Source organism: Fukomys damarensis, unplaced genomic scaffold, assembly GCF_012274545.1.
Source record: "Fukomys damarensis isolate Sample0158 unplaced genomic scaffold, DMR_v1.0_HiC HiC_scaffold_18, whole genome shotgun sequence".
NCBI lineage: Eukaryota > Metazoa > Chordata > Mammalia > Rodentia > Bathyergidae > Fukomys > Fukomys damarensis.
In genome coordinates, this window is record NW_022900930.1 from 893,917 (window position 1) to 916,699 (window position 22,783).

At 50.8% G+C, this 22,783-nt stretch overlaps 1 protein-coding gene across 13 annotated transcripts in view; it reads left to right on the forward strand.

The window, feature by feature from the left end:
* Plat (plasminogen activator, tissue type) overlaps positions 1-18,516 on the forward strand; it is a 23,356-nt gene extending 4,840 nt beyond the window's left edge. For 2 of the 13 annotated variants that reach the window (XM_010617103.3, XM_010617101.3), the window contains exons 2-14: positions 5,257-5,378; positions 6,068-6,110; positions 7,939-8,076; positions 8,387-8,497; positions 8,697-8,871; positions 9,476-9,567; positions 11,255-11,429; positions 12,117-12,202; positions 13,339-13,534; positions 13,647-13,783; positions 13,914-14,054; positions 15,478-15,644; positions 17,669-18,516. In XM_010617103.3, coding sequence (XP_010615405.1) covers positions 5,257-5,378; positions 6,068-6,110; positions 7,939-8,076; positions 8,387-8,497; positions 8,697-8,871; positions 9,476-9,567; positions 11,255-11,429; positions 12,117-12,202; positions 13,339-13,534; positions 13,647-13,783; positions 13,914-14,054; positions 15,478-15,644; positions 17,669-17,827 — 1,742 coding nt within the window. In that variant the 3' untranslated portion in view covers positions 17,828-18,516. Of the gene's footprint in view, positions 1-652; positions 754-2,804; positions 3,410-5,256; positions 5,379-6,067; positions 6,111-7,938; positions 8,077-8,386; positions 8,498-8,696; positions 8,872-9,475; positions 9,568-11,254; positions 11,430-12,116; positions 12,203-13,338; positions 13,535-13,646; positions 13,784-13,913; positions 14,055-15,477; positions 15,645-17,668 lie in introns of those variants that run through there. The other 11 variants (XM_010617106.3, XM_010617108.3, XM_010617109.3 and 8 more) reach the window with 11 other exon arrangements.
* The last annotated feature ends 4,267 nt before the right edge of the window (positions 18,517-22,783 follow it).

Here is a 22,783-nt window from a genome sequence, read left to right on the forward strand (position 1 = left end):
AAAAAAAAAAAAAAAACAAACAAAAAGTCACAAGACAGTGGATAGTGTTTCAGGGACAGTAAGAAATAGAAAGAGAGTTGGATTTTGACTCGAAGAACTCAGAATCCTGGGTTTGAGGCCCCATGCTATGTCCTCCAGGGAGTTCACTTTGGCGAAGCTCGGGTCTGGCATCTGCACAAACCAGGGAACAACACCTGAGCGATAAGGCTCTAAAGGGCGGTATGATTCAGTGCCAGGCCAGCAGTGGGGGCTCCAAAACCTGAAGTGAGTGGCACTGACCCAGGCCCATGTCTCATACAGGACACGTTACTTTCCCACTGGGCCGGTAAAATGCAGTAAATCCCTGTAATGCTGTCATGAAAGCGTCTAGTCATTACTTCCTGATTCAAGGGTGTGAGAGGCCTGGAGAACTGTCTCTTGATTGCAACTTGCCTTGCCCTGTGGTGATGGCCGTTCCAGGAAGTGGAACGGAAATGAGCCGCGGGCATCTGCTCAGCAGGATTTCCCTGGAGAGTAACGCTGGACTCAGGTTTGTTTAGAGCCAGCCTTGGAGTACGCGCTTCATCGCTTTAGTTGAGTTGGCGTTTGCAAGTTGAACCTTGTTTTTCTTCAGTTTATTGAGAAAGGGCTTCTTTTGTCTTTATCCTGGCAGGAGGCAGGAGAGACTCTTTCCTAGTCACCCCACAACCAACTCTTTGTTACTTTGTCCCCCGCAGAAGTGGACCTTGGAGAAGAGGACAACACACACTAGGGGTGGGTAGTCGGAAGGCTGATTTCATCTCACTTACAGCAGCAGGTTGTGCCCGTGTTTCGCAGATGCTTTGGGAAGAATCCCGTACGGTGGGAGCCATGGGGGTGCGGGGTTCTGTTCTACTCAGCTCACTGGACTTGGTCAAATTAGATCAAGAAACCAACCTGCTCCTCTCTGCCCCTTGTGAAGGGTCCTGTTGGAGAGAAGATGAGGAGTTGGGCGAGGGAGGAACACTTTGCGAAGGATTAAGAGTCCTTGAGATGATGGCGGTTGGGATTCCAAGAGGGCAGGATCTGCCCATGTGGAGCCAGCTGCAGGGCACACGCTGCTCTGACAAAAGTGAGCTACGGGGCACACTTGCAGCCTTTCCACGGCCACACTCACTCAGACCCCGCCTCACCGGCCCTTCCTTCCTTCCTCTTTCCCCCTCTCCTCTCCCCTCCCCTCCTCTGTCTCTCCCCCCCATTTTAAGAAGGATCTTGCTATGTCCCTAAATAGCCCAGGCTCAGCTTGAACCTGCAACCCTCCTGCCTCAGCCTCCCAGAGTGCTGAGACTACAGGTGTACACCACCAGGCCTGGGTCTGCCTCACCTTGTCCTGTTCCAGAGATGTTTTTATTCTTGCTGGTTCTATCCATTGTTTTCAAGCTTGTTGCTTCCATCTGGCTGCAGTAGCTGGGAGTGGAGGGGACTGTGTGCTGTTTCCCAGGCAACTGGGCACAGAGATGGACCCTGTCTTACTCAGACTTCCATAAAGGTCCTGCCGGGCAGTTGTAACCTAAGGCTCTTCTTTACCACAGACAAGTGCAGTGAGTCTTACACACGATGCACAACTTGACAGCAGTCTCGGTTCCCTGTGGCCCTTCCCCGGCCATTTCCACCCTCTCTCAGCTTGCTCGTGTTTCTGCTCTCCTTCTGGCCAGAATACAGGCTTGTGTGTGCCTGGCATCATAAGATGGATTGGCAGATGACTGCATTCGTACAGTTCCTTTACTGAAAATCGGGAGCATCACATCAAGCCCATCCTGAGCAACTTCAGGAGACCCTGTCTCAAAATAAAAAATTAAAAAAGGGCTGTGGATGCAGCTGAGTGCAAAGGCCGTGGGTTCCATCCCCAATACCAAAAAACAGATGGGGGGGACATGTGGGCAAGAGTAGCTGTACCCTTCGGGACTGTCACCATCCGAAAGCACGCACAGTGTCACTCGCTCCAACAGCGGTCCTGCCCCGCCATCCTCGGCCCCTGCCTTTGTACTGTTTCCATATATGGATGCTTCCCACTTCACCTTGGATGTGTGAGATTATCAGCTGCCTTCTTGAGAGCAGAGTTCTAGGGAGACGGAGAGGGAGGCCGAGGCCCCTGCAGCATCTTAATGAACTGCCCGGTGCCCAGCGGTGGCCCCCGCCCGTCACCCTGCAGCATTGAGTACCCTGTTTCGGGGAGTGATGTCCTCAGTTCCCCAGAGCCGCACCTCTCACAGGAGTGCTGCTGGCAGCAAAATCACCCGTGTCTCACCACACAGCTCTTTCTCCTTACTCCACAGTGGTCATTTTGCGAGGTTATTCAGAGGACCCAGCAGACAGCCCTGTTGCTGTCTCTGACGGGACTGTACATAGCTCCTCAGCAGGAAGGTTAGAGTTGTCCCGTGAGACAAACACACAAGGCTGGCTGAGTGTGGCTGTGCAGGGAGGGGACTGCAAGGTGCCTGCTCACACACCCGTGGAATCTAGGCTGTGCTTTATCTGCCAGGCCATGTGCTTTGTGTTTTTTTTCTTTAGATTTATGAAATCTGTCAATTTGCCAAGCCCTGAGTCTGCTGAACTTTACTCACCAGAGACAGTGCCTCTTACAAAGCTATAAAAATCAACTTTGTGTGCTAGGGTGGGCCAGCCAGGGCTGAGCTTTGGGGACTTGGAGACCGAAGGCCTTATGGTACGCCTCCCTTTTCCTGTTGGACTCAGGGGCTCCAGCACGAGGGCCAGTCCTCCCCCGGCTGGCCTCTCCGCTCCCTCCCTTCCTCCCTCTTTCCCTCCTTCCTTCCTCTTTCTTGCTTTTCTTTTCCTTAATAACACTAGGAAAACTAAGTGTAGCAAAAGGAAGAGAACAGGAGGAAAAAGTTGTGAGTCTTCGTGTTTATGAACTGAGCCTAGAAGGGCTTTTCACACTTAACCCTCAATGCCACCCACCTGCAGCCTGGCCCCTCTGAGGCTGTGACTCCACTTCAGTCCCTGTTCCGCTGTTCACTTTGTTCTTGGTCTAGGGCTTTGCTCCACGCCCACGCCACCAGCAAAGACCAAACAAAGACACACTTTCCCCCTACGCGCTCCCTTGTCTTCAGACCCTGTTTTTCTGGGGCAGGATGACTCACTTCTGCGGTGCGCCCTCCAGCTGTGTAGCGTAGGAGCCCGGGCTGCTGGGCTGCAGGCCCAGAAGGTCAGAGGCTGAGGGAGGGAAGTGCCAGTCTCCAACCCTCCCGAGCATGGAGGGGACCTACGAGGGGACCAAGCCGAGTTCTGTCAGCGGAGCATGGAGGGGACCTACGAGGGGACCAAGCCGAGTTCTGTCGGCTCTGCGGCGGGGCCGAACGCGCGCGTCTGTGAATCTGCGCAGCAGCCTCTCTTGCCGGCCCTCATTGCCGAGGAAGAGCCAGTCCCTCAGGTAGGGTAGGGCAGGCAGCCCCTCGAGTGTGGCAAGACTGTGCTCCTCAGCTGCCAGCACCTGCAGTCGTGCTGCACGTAGGCGGACCTGGAGCTCTCGGTGAAGCAGTAACTGGGCGTCCAGAGAAAAGACTTGCAGGGCCCCGTGGGGTAGTGAATGGGCTGACTAGAAGGGCTGGGTGGTTTGATCGGCCTTGGAAAAGAGGGGCTCCCTGTCCACTGATGCTCATTTACTCATTTCTGTAATGAGTGAATCCAGACTTCCTTCCAAAGGTCCGGATAAGCAGAGCCCTGTCTGCCCCAGGCTGACCTAGGACTGGCTGAAAACAGAGAACCATGAGGGAGAAAAGGGTGAGGAAGCTTAAGACCTGTCTTAAAAGGTTATAAGTAAGGAGTAAAATTACAAAGGGGAATTTAAGCAGAATTTTGGAAAAGGAGAAATTTAAGGAAAGCTGAGGCAGAGAAGATCTGGAAAACTTGCTGTGATCAGAAGATTCCACCATCTAGGCTCCCGTTCTAGATGGCCTCCACTGGCCACTTCCTTTCCTAGGGGGCTGCCTGAGACTGGGGAGCTGGTGGCACAGCTGAGCGCCAGGTGGGCAGGGAAAGGCGGCCCCGGAGTGCCCTCTGCCCCCTGGCCAGGTGAATCATGGGTGTGGCCCGACCACTGCTGGCCCGGGGCCACCTCTCCCTCTGCCTCCCACCTCACCCACCGTTGCAGTTGCGTCCTGGCCCTGGGCACTTCTGGCCTTGTAAGAGCCCAGGGGCCACTTCGGAAGGGAGTGCTCTTCGTAGACAGACAGCGGCAGATGGCCTGGGCCCGGGCTGGGGGAAGGGTGGGAGCGGCTGTTGTGACCGAGTGGGGGAAGAAAGGATGCGAGGGAGAAGCCTGCAGACCACAGCCCAACTCCCGACCAACTAACCTGCTTTCAGCCACTGAGGGAAAGGTGGCTGGAACCTGGGAATGTGGGGCCCAGGAAGAGCTGAGTCTGACCAAAAACCAGATGCTGCTTCTATTTGGGCAAATCTGCATTTTGCTGGCTCAGTCACAGTCTATTCAGAGGATGCATTCTGACAGGTCGGTGGGAGGGGGCTGGTCTGGAGGGAGTGGTCCTTTGTGGGACTGGGCGCTGCGAGCAGGCTGAGAGTGCAGCCGGTGTTGGCTGTGCCCGCTGTGAAGTCCCTGAGCGTCCTCTGAAAAGTCAGAGGATGTCTGGCTGCATGTAGCCAACCCCAGAGCAGGAATTCTCTTCCAGGAAACCAGGCCTGGGTCCCTGGGATGCCAAAAAAGTGCCAGGGATAGTCTTGCCCCTCAGCCCACAGAAATCCTGGGCAGACGATCATCCAGCAGCCAAAGCACCCGTCAGCAGAGTGGACAAGCAAGGCAAGGCCTGCCTCGACAGCAGACACCTTTCCGCCACCCCACTTCGACATGGGGACTCCTCGGGGCTCCGTGCTCAGCGAAGTAACCAGGTCCAAAGCACAGACACTACAGGCACCCACTTGGGTTACACATGTAAGCTGCCAGAGCCGGAGAGACTAGTAGGAGAAGGTGGTTGCCGGGGCTGCAGAGACCTGGCTCAGGATAGTCACGTCCCAGGGATGGCTGGTGGTGACAGCTGCGTGACAATGTGAGGGTCCTTCATGCCACTGCACTGCACACTCCGACATGACTAAGGTGATACGTTTATGCTGTGTGTTTTATTACGATAGAAGTACACGTGCAGGTTCTACGATCACCTGTCAGGCCCCTGGAGCGTCCGGCCGTGAAGAGTGTCAGTCTCGACCTCCGCTGTGCTCTTCGCCCTCCTCTCCCCGTGCCCATGCTCTTTTGTCCTCTTCTCACAGAGCTGAAGGACACTGAGGACACGAGGACAATGAGGCGAGAGCTCCTGTGTGTGCTGCTGCTTTGTGGGGCCGTCTCCACCCTGCCCAGCCAGGTGCCTGTCCCTCCCCTCGTGTACCCTGAGGTGAGGCTGCCCCAGTGTGTCCTTCAAGCACCAGTGGTGGCGAGGTGTCCAAGAGCAGAGATGCGAAGGAACAGACAGAGGCCTGCATAGCCCAGAACCAGTGTGGACATGCTCCCCGCTGGACAGGATAGTTGGGTTTCAAGTCCCAGCGGCGGAACCTGGATGTTTACTCTGACTGAGCAACAGTTCTGACTCCCACTCCCCTGCCTCTGCTTCCTTTGGAGTTTTTTTAAAATAATGTGTTGCATGGACCTATCAAGCACTTATAAAAGGCGCCTCACGCACCTTGAGGCATGTGAGCCAGCGAGCTGCCCATAACGCTGGGCAATGGGATACCTCGTGTGAGGAAAGGAGCAAGGCCTTCGCACAAGCTTGTAGAGAGGGGACGGCCCGGGCTGGCCACGGTGGCACTGTCCGCGGTGGCAGCCGGTAATCACAGGCAGCCATTTAAATCTAAATTAACTAAAATGAAACAAAATTTAAATTCAGTTGGTCACACTAGCCACATTTCAACCCCTCCTTGGGCCCCTGGGATTAGTGGCTACTGTCTTAGAAAATGTTTCCTGGGCAGTGCTAGGATAGGAGGAGAGGAAGGGTTAGAGGTGAGGCAGGAAATGGCCACTGCCCCTGGGCATGGGAGGCCTTCTTGCGGCCTATGCTGACCTCCCTCTTCCCTGGTCTCTTGGCAGAAGACTCACACCCGATTCAGGAGAGGTGCCAGGTCCTACAGAGGTAAGAGGAAGCCATGGTGAAGGGGGTAGAGATGGGAGGCCAGGGCAGGGGTTGGGGCCAGGACACCAGGTGCCCCGGATGTTCCAAGGGCTTGTATCCCCATGAGAGCGATCTTGCAGAGGAGTCTGCAGAGATGCCAGTCAGCTGCAGGCAGACAGACAGCTTCTGAGAGGAGGAGCCAGGCCACTGCGGGTCCCAAACCTGGTGGGACCCTAGTGCGCAGCAGTCCAGAAGGCTTGTTACACTGATGAGAAAACAAGCCCCAAGAGACCGCACAACTTGCCTAAGCTGCCAGTTTTGGAACTGGAATGGCTACTGCCCAGGGCCTCTGGGCCCTTCACACTGCAGGGCCCATTCAGCCATGGTTAGGCTGGTGTATCTCTTTTCTTCTCTTCCCACTGGTAAAATGGAGATAACTTGCCTGGGCTACGTCACAGACACAGTATGGCAAAAATCCCTTCCTAAGGCTTACGGCTTCTACCCAGATTCCAAGGACAAAAATGCTCATGGCCCCTTCGTCTTGACTTGAAGTGCCCTAGGCCCCATTTCAAGTCTCAGACCAGCAACCTGGAGCCCTCATCCCTCAGTTTGGTTGGCTCTGGAAGACATCATCCTCCTCCCTCTTCCCCACCTTCTGCAGTACTGGGAATTGAACCCAGGGCTTCCAAACTCACATCCCCAGGCCTTTTTTTTTTAAATCTTGAGACAGTGTCTAAGTCACTAGGTTGCACACGCTACGCTTGAACTTGGTGATCCTCCTGCTTCAGCCTTCCACAGGCCACGATTACAGGCTTGTGCTGCCGAGCCTGGCTGTAACACTTTTCAAGTGCAATTTCCACAAATGAGTCATGCTGGCTCATACTGGTTTTGCTGATGGAGAGCAGAGCCTCCTGTCAGGGCAGCCAGGCCTTCACAAGCCTTCCGAAGCAAGGGCATTGTCTCCAGGGAGCATGAGTCACTGCTTGCATTAAAGTGGTGTTTTTATTTTAAAATTGGCATTCTAGTTTGAAAATAAAGATAAAATATTAGCAGAAGTACTTCAACTATTTTCATTATATCAAAAATACTATAGGAAGCAGCACATTTTCTGTACATTTTCTCAGCCTAAAAGCTCAATCTTCTCTGTTGGAGGCCAAAAGTTGCATTTCTATGTAATAATACTCGTGGGTAAATGACTCCGATAGGCAGTTATACATGTGCGTACTCTGATGAATTAAAATGAAAAGTTACAGTATCACTTAATACATGCATTTTGATTGAGTAATGCTTTCAAAACAAGGGCTCACTGGAGTAAACATAAAAGTGGTGTTTGGTGATAAAATGTTAGGTATCCATTCCTTTCCAATGGGATCCCTAAGGGACACACAACAGACTGCAGCCGTCCCTCAGTATCCACAGCTTAGGACCCTGAGCCCTCTGGTCGCCCAGACTCTTGAATCCCCCCTATGAAGTGACACAGCCCTGCGTTCCCATAGCACCAACACACATCTTCCCGTACACTTCGATCACCTTTACACTTCTGGTACAACGGGAATTCTCTAGTGCCCGTACAGATATAAGTGATTGCTATGCTGTACTGTGTAGGGAGTGCCGGGTGAGCTTGCACATGTTCAATGTGGACACAGCCGTCCTAGGCCCAGGCTAACGGAGCTCATGGATGCAGAACTGGCAACATGAAGAGTGGACTGAATGTTGAAAGCAAGAGAGAGGGCCGGGGATTTAGCTCAATGGCTCCACCGCCTGCCTTGCAAGCGCAAGGACCCGAGTTCGATCCACAGTACCAAAAAAGAAATCGCATTCTGACAAGGCCAACCTGTCTGTGTTGCAGTGACCTGCAGGGATGAGAAGACTCAGATGACTTACCAGCAGCACGAGTCGTGGCTGCGGCCCCTGCTCAGAGGCAACCGGGTGGAATTCTGCTGGTGTAATGGTGGCAGGCCACAGTGCCACTCGGTGCCCATCAAGGGTATGCGCCCATGCCAGCCCAGGCTCCCAGGGAGACCCCAGGCCTGGCCTGCTATGGGCAGGAGGGAAAGAGTCACGGTGCACAGCAGGGAGACCCAGAGCTCAGAACGGGTCTTCCCTTGCCCAGTCTGCTTCCTCATGTGAACCGGAATAACAGTGTATATGTAACGGGAGGTTTGAGCTTCACTGAGTTTATTTTGGGAACTGAGCAAAGTAGGCTGGCGTGAAGAGGGCACTCTGAAAATGGCAGCTCGCGCTGTCCTTGCAGCAACTCAGAAAGTGACCAGGGATTCCTTGTCTTCACCCCACAGGCTGCAGCGAGCCCAGGTGTTTCAATGGGGGAATCTGCCGGCAGGCCCTCTACTTCTCAGACTTCGTCTGCCAGTGCCCCCAGGGGTTTATGGGGAAACGCTGCGAAATAGGTGAGTGTGGCGGTGTGTGGGTGCTAAGCCCCTGAGCCCCAAATCAGCCTGGAAAGGAAACGCAGCACAAGGCCAGAGCCGGGGACGAGGAAGGGCTGCAGGAGGGAGGGTTAGAGCCCAGGTGCTGCCTGAGGTACCACAGAAGCCCTCTGAGAAGCCGGGGCCTCACACAGAGGGGCTGCGCCCTTTTCTCCATCAGACACCAGAGCCACATGCTACAGGGACCAGGGCATCTCCTACAGGGGCACATGGAGCACAGCGCAGAGCGGGGCCGAGTGTGTCAACTGGAACAGCAGCGTGCTGGCCCTGAAGCGCTACAGTGCGCGGAGGCCAGGTGCCATCAAGCTGGGGCTTGGGAACCACAACTACTGCAGGTGAGGGCCACCCCGCTGCTGTCCCCCGGCCTCTGGTGGGAAAAGACCTGCGCCTACCTCAGTCAGGTTCTCTAGAGAAGCAAGCAGTGCGGCACACACAGACTGGCACTTGAGGCTGGTGTGTACCGTTGCCAACCAGCAGGTGAGAGTCTCAGACAGCTGTGGAGTATCGCATGCAGGCCCAGCTCACTGTCTGCTGTGAAGGCCTGGGTGTCTAAGCTGGGGGACTGACTTTCAGAGGTCCACCCACGTTACTGGGGATAATCTCACCAAGACTGACTGACTGCAGATTCTAATCATAGCCGCAAAGCACCATCCCAGCAATGCCTGAATTAATGTCTTCTATTTACCTGGCACTGTGGCCTAGCCATGTGACACACAGGGATGGCTGTGGTGCACCCTTAATCACTGAGGCACTCATGTTCACTTCCTTAAATCACACTTAAACGTCACATAAAGACAACCCAGTCATATTTCTGCTGAACATGATACAGTGATCTACTACCAGACCCACACATACCGTTTCCCTCAATGGGTGCCTGGGGTCTGAAAGGAAGGAAGCTTCACTCTTAACCTTCCCTGACCTTCTCGGCTGATCTTCCAGAAACCCAGACCAAGACTCGATGCCCTGGTGCTATGTCTTTAAGGCAGGAAAGTACATCTCAGAGTTCTGCAGCACACCGGCCTGCCCCAAGGGTGAGTGACAGCAGCGCTCCTGCCCTGCGGCTACTGGAGAAGCATCGGGAGGACAGGGCTGACCCCGGAGAGGAAGGAGTAGGCTGGGAGGTGCTCATCACGGTTGCACAGGGAACAGGGTCAGTGGACTTAGGTCTTCACCCAGGCTGGCTTCGGCTTGTGCGTGACCTTGAGCCGACCTCTTCAGCCCCCTAATCTCCAGTCTCCTCACCTAGAGGAGAGAATGGGGCTGAGTCACTGGTTTCCATCCCTTTTGAGAATGAAGAGATATTCTTTTTTGAATTAATAGGACTCTCTCAAGACTTTTTTTTTTTTTCTTTTTTTGAGACAGGGTCTCGCTATGCAGTTGAGACTGACCTGGAACTCACTATGTAGCCCAGGCTGGTCTCGAACTCACAGCGATCCTCCTGCCTCAGCCTTCCGAGTGCTGGGCTTATAGGTGTGCACCACCACGCCCAGTTCAAAACTTTTAATGTAAAATAATTCCCCAGAATGAAAACATACCAACTTTAAAAAGGCATTATGAATTCAGCGGCGTGTTCACAAATGATTATGTCATTCATCACAATATCATGAAAGATTTTTTTTTTCTTTTTTTTTGGTACCAGGGATCAAACTCGGGTCCTTGTGCTTACAAGGCAGGCAGTGGAACCACTAAGCTAAATCCCCAGCCCTAACATGAAAGATTTTTAAGTGTCACACACAAAAATAAGATGGGTTCAGTCTGCAGGTCTCCAGGTAATGCCAGTATACCTGTGAATGAATACGAAGACTCTTGACAATTCTAAGGCATCCTTCCCATCCCCAATGATTTGGTCAAATCTGCAGTCACAGATCATTTCTAATTAAGGCATTTGTACAGAGAGGTAAGGATAGGGCAGGTAGGTGGCATTTTAAGGTTCATACTCTGTCTTCCAAGCCCAACAAGCCCTTCAAAGCAAAGATATGGCAGACCAAATCTGAGCAAGCAGGACCTACCAGAACACCTCCTATCAAAGGCCATGCCGCCATTGAGTACAAACAGGGAACTCCTACATTGCAAGCAACTCCAAAAGCCAGCACCAGTGACGACCTGAACAGACAGTGCCTTGGTGAACGTCTTGCACGTGGCACCTGGGAAGCCAAGTCAGCTGATGGAAGCTGGTACCCGAGATGCAGTCCTTGTCAGCTTTGTGTCACCGTAACACTTCCCTGAGATAGTCAACTTCTGAAACAGAGCAAAGGTGTATTGCGGCTCACAGTTTTAGAGGTTTAGTCTGGGATTAGTCCTATTGGTCTGCTCCTGTGGTGGCACACCGTGGCAGGAACAAGTGGTAAAGCAGAACTGTTCACTTCTCAGCTGGGAAACAAGACAAAAAGGAAGACAAGAGTATCCAGCTCCTTTCAAGGACACACAATCTGTGACCTACAGACCTCCCAGTAGGCTCCACACCAGCAGCCACGAACTGCAGATCAGGCCCTTTTCACATGGTCTTTGGGAGACACTTGAGATCCACATTACAGCAAAATTCACTTGCCACCTCTAGACAAAAGGGTCTGAAGAGAAAGGGAAATTAGAGAGACCACAGCCTCTCCACGCAGGAGTGGTCACCTTCACTTTCCCAGCCAGGATCTCTATTTCAGACTCCAGCTTGCCTGCGTATTCATTTGACTGTCTTGATTCAGCTGGAGATTTCTTTTGTTCCAGGAAGCAATGCGGACTGCTACTCTGGAAATGGGTCAGCATACCGCGGTACCCGGAGCTTTACCACGTCCGGTGCCTCCTGCCTCCCGTGGGACTCTGTGATCCTGAGGGGCAGGGGTTACACCGCATGGAGGTTCAACTCCCAGGCTCTGGGCTTGGGCACACACAATTATTGCCGGTATGTAGCCCAGGGTTGGAGGGGTCCAGCCCTTGCCAGAGGGAACAGTGGGGTGTGAGATGGAGAGGATTTTTTTTTTTTTTTTTGGTATTGGGAATCGAACTCAGGACCTTGAGCTTTCAAGACAGCCATGGTGCCACTAAGCTACATCCCCAACCCCCCTTGAGGGGATTTAATGCTGGAGGTCGCGTGAAAGGTTATGTGAACATTTTTCCGTCCAGCGATGGTGAAACCTTTAGAGTTTTCAATGATGAACAGCTGGCTGTGGCACGGGTGCCATAGGCTCACCACCTCTGATCTAGGCCAACCTATCTGTCTTCTAGAATAATACTCAGTTTTGAAAAGCAAGATACCCTGGTGTTTGTACCCTAACCCCGGTCACAAGTCCTGTCCCATCCCGACAGTCTCTCCTGGGCCTGTGACCCTCTTACTGCAATGCGTTGTGAGAGTTTCTTCTCAGAACAGCTCCTAACTCTTCCCAACATGCCTATGAGATGAAAGCATGTTTCTGACAGAAAAGCAAAGTCAAAGGGAAGTTTCTTTTCCGGTGCTTGGAGTTTGACTTAGGATTGCCCCCTCCGAGCTCAGAGTGTGCGCCCTTGGTCCACCCAGCCTTGTCCCACCCTCCTGCAGCCTGTGACCTGAGTGGAAATGTGCCTGGAGACCTTAAAATCCCTTCTCACCTAGGAACCCAGACGGGGATGCCAAGCCCTGGTGCCACGTGTTAAAGGACCACAAGCCAACCTGGGAATACTGCGATCTGCCCCAGTGCTGTAAGAGTGGCCCCTGGGTACCTCCCTTTGCCTAGTCTCACTATTCCCTGAGCTGCCCTCTGAGTCTCTGTACTGCTCCATTCAGACTGTGGAAATGCCCGACTTAGGGGCCGGGTGTTGGTGGGGAGAGGGTTCCACGGCCATGCAATGGTGGGCAAGGGTGCAAGGGTAACGGAGAGGAGCCGGAAGAAGGAAGAGAGCACACCGATTTCCCTCCATAGGTCCTCTCAGGATGTCTCTCTGGGGAGGACTGTGCTGATGGATGTGAGGAGGGGTAGATCTTACAGAAGAGGGTAATTCTGCCATGATCCTGATCCCCGGGGAGATCGGGAAATGCACTCTCAGAAGACAGGTGTGGCCTGCACAGGTCCCTGGGCTCCAAGAGGCCAAGCTGGGACTGTCCCATCTCTAGCGATTGCACTTCTGTATTTCTGGCAGAACCCATTTACCACAAGGGGGCTGGGCCTCAATAAGGGAGTGGAGACAGAGAAATTTCAAGTTGATGAGTTTCTCAAAAAGTGAAACTTTCGTTTGGAAATTGCCTGAGAATAGATTATTCAGCTCCTGTGACACAAAGATGAGCCAGGACGTTTCTGAAGGAATGCAAGGTCTAACTGGGAGGGGACACATGAACCCTCGGTTAACTCCCCAGGAGGTCACAGTGGTGCAAGCTGGGGGAACCAGTCACCAAGGTGGCTGGGCCGCTAAGGAAGCATCTTCTCCTCTGCAGAGGGGAGATCGCTCCTGGATCTTGGGGATGGGAAAGCTTGGCAGACATAAAAGAAATATGCAACGTTCCTCAGAAGGAAGTTCGCAACACTTAATTATTTCTTGGCTAGGAGATAATGCGCCAAAAACACACTGAAGCAGAGCAAAAAGATTCCCGGGCTGGGCATCAGACAGACCTGGGTTCTACTCCAGGTGCTGCTGTGATTTTGGGTGACAATTTCTCAGCCTCCTTCACAGCCGGGCTGGCAGGATAAAGGCAGTGTGCATGCATTATCTAGCATGTGTGCCAGTGAACCAGACAAGTGAGAGGTATTTCTGATAGCGTGAACACTGAAAGGGCAGTGGCCCGTGGACAAAATTGCCCCAGTAGGGCAGATCTGATCTCCCTGAGACCTCTCCTCCTCCAGCTACCTGTGGCCTGCGCCAATACCAGGAGCCCCAGTTCCGCATTAAAGGCGGACTCTACTCGGACATCGCCTCGCATCCTTGGCAGGCTGCAATCTTCATCGGGAATAAGAAGTCGGAGGAAGACAGGTTTCTGTGTGGGGGAGTGCTCATCAGTTCCTGCTGGGTCCTGTCAGCTGCCCACTGCTTCCTGGAAAGGTAGGGGCCAGGAAGGGCCGACAGGGCTCTCTGCTCTCTAAGGCCTCATGACTGGGCACACAGGAGCGCATTTCACAGCCCAAATAGCATTCTAAAGCCATTTCTCTGTTAGGTATTCTCCTCACCTCCTTAAGGTGGTCCTGGGCAGAACATATCGGGAGGTCCCTGGTGAAGAAGAGCAGAAATTTGAAGTTGAAAAATATATCCTCCATAAGGACTTTGATGAGGACACTTACGACAATGACATCGGTGAGACATCCCTGTGCCCGCCCAGCTCGTACTCCAGAACACACTTTCTGTCACGACTGTGCTCACCCTTACTCCATTTCCTGGGAAGGGCTCCGCTCCATCCGCTTACCTCCCTTCCTCTCCCTCCCAGCCCTGCTGTACCTGAGGTCAGACTCGCTGCACTGTACCCAGGAGAGCGCCACGGTCCGCACTGCCTGCCTCCCGGCCGCCGACCTGCAACTGCCTGACTGGACAGAGTGCGAGCTGTCCGGCTACGGCAAGCACGAGGCGTGTGAGTGGAGGGGAGCCTCGGGGTCCTGTCTGTCTGCAGGGCACAGGGCATGTGGTGGTTGAGCAAATGAGGGAAAAGATGGTGCCGAGTAAATGTGGGTAAGGCTCCTGGCCTCCACCCCGTGTGAGCAGGGGCAAAGGGAAAGTCTGAGTGGTGCAAGTGTTCTGCAGAGCTTAAACTCCAAGAAGATTCTGTACAGTGATGAAGGGTGTGCGTTTTGGATGCTGGAGGTGTGGAGGGGCTGAGTTCAAATCCCTTATCTGTGTCTTGCTTAGCTTTGGGCCCTTGGACATGTTGGTTCGTTTTCTGTTAAGGTAACAAATACCTGAGATGAACTAGCTCTCGCTGGTTTGGAGTTCTGGGCCTGCAGGCCTGTGGCAAGGTGGATCGTCATGGTGGGAACAGGTAGCACAAGAGGCTGCTCACCTCATGCCAACCAGAAAGCTAAGAGAAGCCAGACCCCTGGGAGCACACCCCTGACATCCCAGCACGCTGGGAGTTCAAACCCAATGTGGGCAACTTGGCAACTTAGCAAGATCCTGTCTTCTCACAACAAAAAACAAATACAGAGCTGGAAATGTAACTTGTGCAAAGGCCCAGGGGTCAAGCCCCACAACTACAAGGCACGCGTGTGCGCGCGCATGTGTGTGTGTGTGTTTGTGCGTTCGGGGGTTGGGGGTAGGTCCCAGGACCCCCATATCCTCTCAAGGGCACCTCTGGTGACCACCAGGCTGCACCTCGTCAAGGCTCCATCACCTCCCAGAAGCACCTCAGGCTGGGAGCCAAGCTGTCCACACCAAGTTTTGGGGGACCCGCAAGACCCGAACCATAGTACTAGAGCAGTGTTCTTGTTTGGTTAGGTTGCTCGGGCTGGCCTTAACCAATGGTCCTCCCGTCTTAGCGGAGTACCTAGGGTTACAGGCACACACTGCCACATCCAACTTGGCCATGACTTTGCATTCTAAACTGCCCCAAGCCTGCTTCTGCACTGCCAGGGTGGACACAGAATGAACCTCTTGTCTAGCTGATAGGATCACACAAGATAATATTTTATTAAACTGGTGATCCTGCTACCCAGGAAACTTTGGGCACATCTGGCCGCGACCTCTGTGGCTGAAGGCTGACACTGGCTTTCAGTGAGTGAGCCCAGGAGGCTGCTAAATAAGGCAAACAGGAGTCAGTCCTCTGCCAGGCCAATGTCAGCTGCACAGCCATGTGGAACCCTGCAGCAAACCCAGTGAAATTGGTGGTTTTGTAGTCAAAACAATAAAATACCAGGTAGTGTCACTTAACACGTGGGAATTTAACTTAACACATGCAAATCTTTGATAACATTAACTGTTACTGGAATTTGTGGTTTTCCCCTTCCAAAATGTTCCAAGTAACTTGCCGTATAACTGTGAGACATTCCCCTCTCTTTCAGCCTCTCCCTTCTATTCTGAGCGACTGAAGGAGGCTCACGTCAGACTGTACCCGCCCAGCCACTGCACGTCACGGCATCTGTTTAATAAAACCATCACACACAACATGCTGTGCGCCGGAGACACTCGGAGTGGAGGGAACCAAGCAAACCTGCACGATGCTTGCCAGGTGAGCATGAGCAACCTTCCGGGCTCTGCACCTTCTGGGGATAAAACGTTCCTCAGCCAATGGGCTCTTAACCAAGGAAAGGCCCAAGTAGAATGATTTCACCCTGTTGAGGCCCTGGGAATTCCAGATGAGGCCTCAGAGAGTAAAGCAACTGGAGAAAGATCAAAGTGCCCAAATTTAAGAAATATAAACTGCAGGAAATTTCCCCAGTGTCAGCACAGGAAACTCCACCTGGGACAGGATTTCCTGTGAGCCAGGCGATTGAAGTGATAGGTGAAGCAACATACCTTAAAAATAACTTCTGTAGGGCTGGGGATTTAGCTCAGTGGTGCCACTGCCTGCCTTGCAAGGGCAAGGGCCTGAGTTCAATCCCTGGTACCAAAAACAGAACAAAACAAAACAAAACAAAGTAACTTCTGTAGGTTCTAGAGAACTGGGGTCTGCTTCATGGTAGGACTAAGAGAAAGGCAACTTACTGGGAAACAGGATGTAGATGCTTCTGAGAAATAAATTTTAAAATCTCATATTCACCCCAGGAAGCAAACTATTCAGGTTCTCTGTGTTGGGATCTTTATCAGAATTTGGGTATTAACAATATATTGGGGTACAGGGTCAGACGCCCCTGCTGGCACTAAGGCATGAGCATGGATGGCTGAGGCGCTCCTGCTGCTAACACTTGAGTGCCTGAGGTGTATCAGGCCCTCCTCTAGGGCTGGGGCAGTGAGGTAGAGAGAGAGTCTTCTGCCTCACAGGCTTCGTGGGCTTTGCTGGCGTAAGGTATCAGTGATTTCCCCTTGGTTCCTTAACATTCTCGGTCTCTCTGTATATGGTTTCTTCAGAAACCTCAACTATACCACCTAGTCACAGTTGAAACGAAGTTGTACACAAAGTGAAACCTCAAACTGTGCAGAGTTAAAAGTTAAAAACAAAACCATAAATATCATTTTGATTCAATATGACAGAAACAGCTAACAGTTACGGAGAGTTTTACTGTCACTCATTGTTCTCAGCACTTTTCATTCATCATCCCAATTCCAGGAGGGTTTCCTACCTCAGGAAGTAGACAGTATTATCTGTGTTTCCAGTTAGGAAACTGGAGCTCAGCTGGTGTCTTAGTTACTTTTTCCCATTGCTGAGACAAAATACCCAACACCCAAAGTTAGATGAGGAAAGGTTTATTTGACTCACAGTTTGTAGAGGTTTCAGTATAGTTGGCTGGCTCCAAGGGAGTTTCGCATGGCAGAGGGGCATCGCAGAGGAGAAACAGTCCATGGCAGGCAGAAGACAGCAAAGTAATAAGAAACAAGAGGCAAGAAACCCTCTTTCTGTCCTTTGTATCTTAACCAGGCTACCCACCCTTAGGGCAGATAGCACTCACACCCAGGGTGGGGCACCCTTAATCCTGCCCAGAACTGTGCCAATACAATCACTGGACTGATTTAGTAACCACACACCCTTGATCCCAGCCTCATACACTCTAGATCCGGCCACTTCTGAAAAGTGAACTATGAGTGCATGAGGCTTTGTGGAAGACATCTGGACACAAAACATAACATTTGGCAAGTGGGAAAGTCAGTTATCCTATCAGTGCCATGCTGGAACCCCGGTCTTGCGCACACTAGTACATGCTAGAGAAGTGCTCTGCCACTGAGCTACCCAGCCCTGAGCCAATGTCTCAGGTAGACACTATCAAATCCTCTAGCGGTGAACCTATGGCATGGGTGTTCTTGTGTTTTCCTTTTAAGACAAAAATTTTAATGTGTGAGTTGTTTTTTCTAAAAACCTCAGTATTTAGGTTTAATTGCAGTGTCGGCACTTTGTGATAAATAGGTGGGTTTTGGTTGCAGTTTGGCACGTGGTCTCTAAAAGCCACCATCAAGGCTCTAGGGATCAAGAGCAGTGATGAAATCTTCCCTCTCTGAATTATGTATTTTGAAGAATACAACCTTAACACTGCAAACAGTAACCTGAACAATTTTCTCTTATTCTGCTGTGTGAGCAGTTAATCTGTTGTGTCTTTGCAGGGTGACTCGGGAGGCCCCTTGGTGTGCATGAGGGACAAGCGCATGACTCTGGTTGGCATCATCAGCTGGGGCATCGGCTGCGGGCAGAAGGATGTTCCGGGTGTATATACTAAGGTCACTAACTACCTCACGTGGATTCAAGACAATATGCAGCCATGACCAAGAAGCCCCCGCTCCCGAACTCCAAGGAGAGCCTGCATTCCTCCTCTTTAAGAAGATGCTCGCAAACACCAGGCACTTCTTCAGGCCAGTTTCTCAACCCACATGCCATGCAGGGAGGACAGTCAATAGGCAAGAATGAAGTGCATCTGTGCTTTAGAAGGTTTTAGGGGTTGAGGTCAGCCTTGAGAATGTATTGTATCAGGTGAGAAGACAGGTAAATAAATGCCAATCTTCGCCAGGTTCTGCAGGCAGAACAAAAGCCCGAGCTCTTCATGGGACCTGAGCTCGGGAGCTGAGACCTCAGAGGAAAGCGGATCTCAATTGTAAGAAATGTGCAGACCCTTTGGGACAGAAAGATTGCCTTAGAACTAGAATGTGTATTTATGGTTACAAGATAGCCCGATGAGGCCTTCGGACAAAATGGGCTGGCCGGCCAGATCACGTTCCCCAAACCACCTCGGAATCACATATTTTCCTTCCCCCTTTCCACTCCACAGCTCTTAAAAAGTATTCCTTTTGTGTACAGTAGACCTTTTTTTTTCTTTCTAGACTTTATAGAATGGGAGCATTCTGTCATTTTAATAATTGATGAGCTAGGCTTTAGCATATTTATATCAATCCATTTTAGTTTTTACTTTCTGTTGCCACAACTTTGTATCATACTGTACTTACACAATAAATTCGGATATATTTTTCACATTGTTCTCAAATCAGAGTGGAACAGTTTTGTTATACAGTACCCATAGGTGACTTTCTCGTTATTCACATTCACGTTTTCTGAACCATATGAAACATTTCCTTTCAACATGTGTGAAATACCTGTTGCCTACCAAGAAATATGCCAGGCTCTCTGCTGGACAGTCAGAGCTGGGGAGAAAGGAAAGCTTGGTATGACAGGAGCACAAGACATTGGCAAGAAAAGCAAGACAGGGCAGATGTGGCCACAGTGTGGCAGACGCTGACTGGAATTCACTTGCGGTCTAACAAGGGAGTCTTAAAGAAAACAGACTTACCGAGGCAGTCACAGCCGGGCAAGACGCAGATGAGCGCAGGAAAGGCAGTCCCAGACAGAGCTCACTGCCAGACATGCAGGGTTCCGGAGGCCAGAGATGGGGACTAGGGAGGACTAGGGAGGAGTGAGCAGCAGCTTGGAGTGAACTTCACAGAGGACGATGGTTTGGAAGTAGATGGTACGGCCTCTGCAGAGGTCGGAGTTCGGACCTCTCTCTGCAGCAGCAGGGCAGGGACTGGGTCGAGCTGAACTGCCCGGGAGATGGGCCCCACAGTGACAAGCGAGCAGGCAGGTCTGAGGTCCTGCGGGCAGTAACCACAGCACGAAGGAAAAGCCAGCTCACCATGGCCTTGCTAACACAGCAACCCCTCAATTCCTGCTTCAGACTAGAAGCTGTTATCTGGGTCTTTCCCCCATTCTACTCTGCTTTTCTGCTCCTAAAAATGAACCCCTGGACCAGTCCACACACATTTGTTACTTATGCCCTGCTGCCTTGTGGACTCCCCGCTTCTTAGCCTACTTTCTTCCCGCCCTTGGGAAGCTGCCGGTGTCTTTCAAGGCTGCTGGCTGCATTTCTACCAGTGACGTGCTGGCTCCAAAAGTAGATCTGACAGGGCAGCGCTTGCCACTGGGCATGTGCTGAGTTTTAAAGGGAGAAGAAAGCACTTTATCTTCAGAGGCTGTCAGAACTGTCCTGCTAGAAGTTCTTGGAAGAAAAGTGCTTAAACTCACAAAAGAAATTCTCTAATGCCCAGGAGCTTGATGGGGGATGGCCAGGGCTTCCCTGAAATGCTTAAGTCCTTAGGCCCCTTAAATCAGTGCAGGTCCCAGACTAGCACCATGCAGTTCCTGACTGCATACTTCTTGCCTCCAAGTCCTGCGATTCTATTTTCGATCGATGCTCATCTTAGCTGTTTCCAAAGAAACAGTGCATGAGGGCAGCAGTGATGGAGAATCACTGACTTTTCATCTCTGGCCAACAGGCCGCCCCACCCCCACCCCCACCACAACTCTTCTTTAGACCCTGGCTTATGAAATGAATCAGAGTGGTGAGGCCTCCTGTGGAGGGAATTCAGAGTCAAAAGGTCCCAGCATTCCTCTGAGTGGAGCCCTGGAAACCGCCAGCAGATGAAGACAACTGTTCAAAAGAGGCCACCAACTGACTTACAGGCAGAGTCTCAGCCCAGCAGACAGTTATTTCAATTATACCAAAATAACAAAAAGCAACACACTAACCAGTGTGGGCCGGAACATTCAGAGAAAACATTTGGAACTTGTCAGGGGAGGGAAATGGGTGTAAGAGGAAATTAAATATTTCCTCATCATCCCTGGTTGATCAATAAAACAAATGGATGCCAACTGACTGGAGAACACGAAAGAAAGATTCCCTGGTCATTATGCAATTGGTTTTAAGGGTAACGACCTAGCAGAACACAAACAGTTAAAACTTCCACAGCTCCACTTACACCTCTTTCTCAAAACACATCATAAACTTTTGTTTCCACATTTAACTTCAAAAGCCAAAGACCCACCTAATCCCCAGTACTTAGGATTTTGGAGGAAATGTGGGTTTCAAATGAATTAGGTTTTTAAAAATTCTAACAACTACAAACATTAGTATTGATGGCAATGAGTCACCACCTACTGGTAACAGAGGAAAGAGCAAGCACGCAAGGAAATTTCTAGTCCCAACACAAGGCCACCAGGACTTCTGGAGGAGAGCCACGCGGCAGTCAGCACTGACTCGGGGGCACAGTGCCCAGAACCTCCATGAAGGCCGTGCACCTTGTTTCTTTCCAGTATAATTTGTAAGTTAGGCTCAGTAAGAGATTAATAATAACTCAATAGAACAATTATAATTATGTAGTTTACACAGGGAAAACAATTGAAGCAACAGGCACAAACAAAGGCTTGCACAGAAAACAATAGCAAGAATCAACAAATGGGACATCAAATTACTTTCTGGATAGCAAGGGATTCCAGAGTGCAAGACAGCCTCTGAATGGGAGAAAAATCCTTCCCAGCTACTCTTCCAACAGAGGATTAATATCTAGAATAAACAGTATTAAAAAACTTTACATCAAAAAATACAATAACCCAATCAATAAACTGGCAAAATAACTGAACAGATACTTCTTAAAAGAAGGACAAGTGGCCAATAAGTAAATTTTTAATATGTTCAACATCTTTAGTCATTAGGAAAATGCAAATCAAAACTACATTGAGAGCCCATCTCACTCCAGTCAAAATAACTGTCATCCACCAAGAACACAAAAAATAGTAAATGCTGGTGAGGATGCAGGGAAAAGGAACCCTTCTGTACTGCTAGTGGGAATGTAGGTTAGCACAGCCACATGGAAACAAGATGAAAGGAAGTTCCTCAAAAGGCAAGAATTACCCTTTGGTCAGCTCCACCTCTCCTTGACATGTGCCTGAATGAGTTAGTGCCCACAGTGCTGCCCGCACACGACACTGAGGCACAACGCACAGCAGCCAGGCTGTAGAACCGCCTGGTCCCATCAACAGAGGGATGCAGAAAAGGTGGTGCGCACCCACAGGCAAACATCATGCAGCATCATCTGCAGAAATATATACAAAACTGGAGGTCATCACGCTGAGTAAACCACCCTGACTCAGAAATAGTGTGTCCTCCCTAATAAACAGAATCGAAAAACAGATGACAAGGTAAATATTACTAGATTAAAAAAGGAAGGAAAGGAGGCGGAGGGGGACAAGGCCAGGTAGTAGCAGGCATGAACATGATCAGAACACAATAGGACGTGGAAGCCCCACACTGACCTGGGTAATGAGGCGAGGTCACTGATAGGCTCATGTTCAAATCTGCCAAAAGGAAATCCTGCAATCTGTATAACCAAAGTGCAACAAGAAAAATGTGGCCGAACATTATGTACTTTTACACGTTACATGAATGTGTTCCTCCCCTCTCCCTCTCACACCCCCACCTGGAGTGAACAGTTGGGTGTCACTTGTTTTAGGGGTTCCCTTGCTGAAGTCCCTGTACAGGTTCACGTGTAACATGCTGTTAGCAATTGCAACACACTTTCTACCCGCTAAGTGATGTCTTTTCCATCTTAACTAAGTGATTTTAACACACTGTGGCTTAACTGTTGCAGCTTGAGGTTCAAGAGCAACACTAGTACAAACTATAATACCATCACTTGGGAGGCTGAAACAGGAGGATCACAAGTTTGAGTCAGCCTGTGAGTTCAAGACCAGCCTGAACTGCATAGCGAGATCCTGTCTCAAAAGAAAAAAAAAAAAAAAATCAGAGAAATTCCACTCTTACTGTAGATCATAGCAACATTGTTATGTTTTGTCTATTACGTAGAAAACTGTTTTCCTTAAAAGACTTTTATCTGGTATACCCAAATGTCAGCATCACTATTATGGTTTGAGCCACTATTAAGCAAAAGAAGGGTTACCTGAATACGAACACCATGAGAGTGCAACCCCTAAGTGATCACGAGGCAGGTGCTGTTTACAGTTCAGCTACACCAGACAAGGGGATAAAGAACAGTAGGGACAAAGTGGGATGAGACTGGGCAGGACAGAGCAGGGCAGGGAAAGATTTCATTAAATGACCCAGATTGGTGCACAATCTGAAAACAAGAATGCTTATTCCTGGAATTCTCCATTTAATATTTCAGACCTCAGGCAACTGAAAATGGGAAAAGCAAAACTGTAGCTGAGAGGGGGACTACTGTACTACAGAGTGGCTGAAATAAAGAACTAGCTGAGTATTAATAAACACTAAGTACTTGTGGTTAGTAGTCTCCAGACGAAAAGCAGTACAGATGCAGAATACTGGTGTGCACGTTATAGACACCCAACCCTTACCTTCCGGGAAACCTCTACTTCAGTAAAGGCATCCATCTAATGCCCTGCAGACCTGCTTCCTGCCTAAATTAGCCAACCTGAGG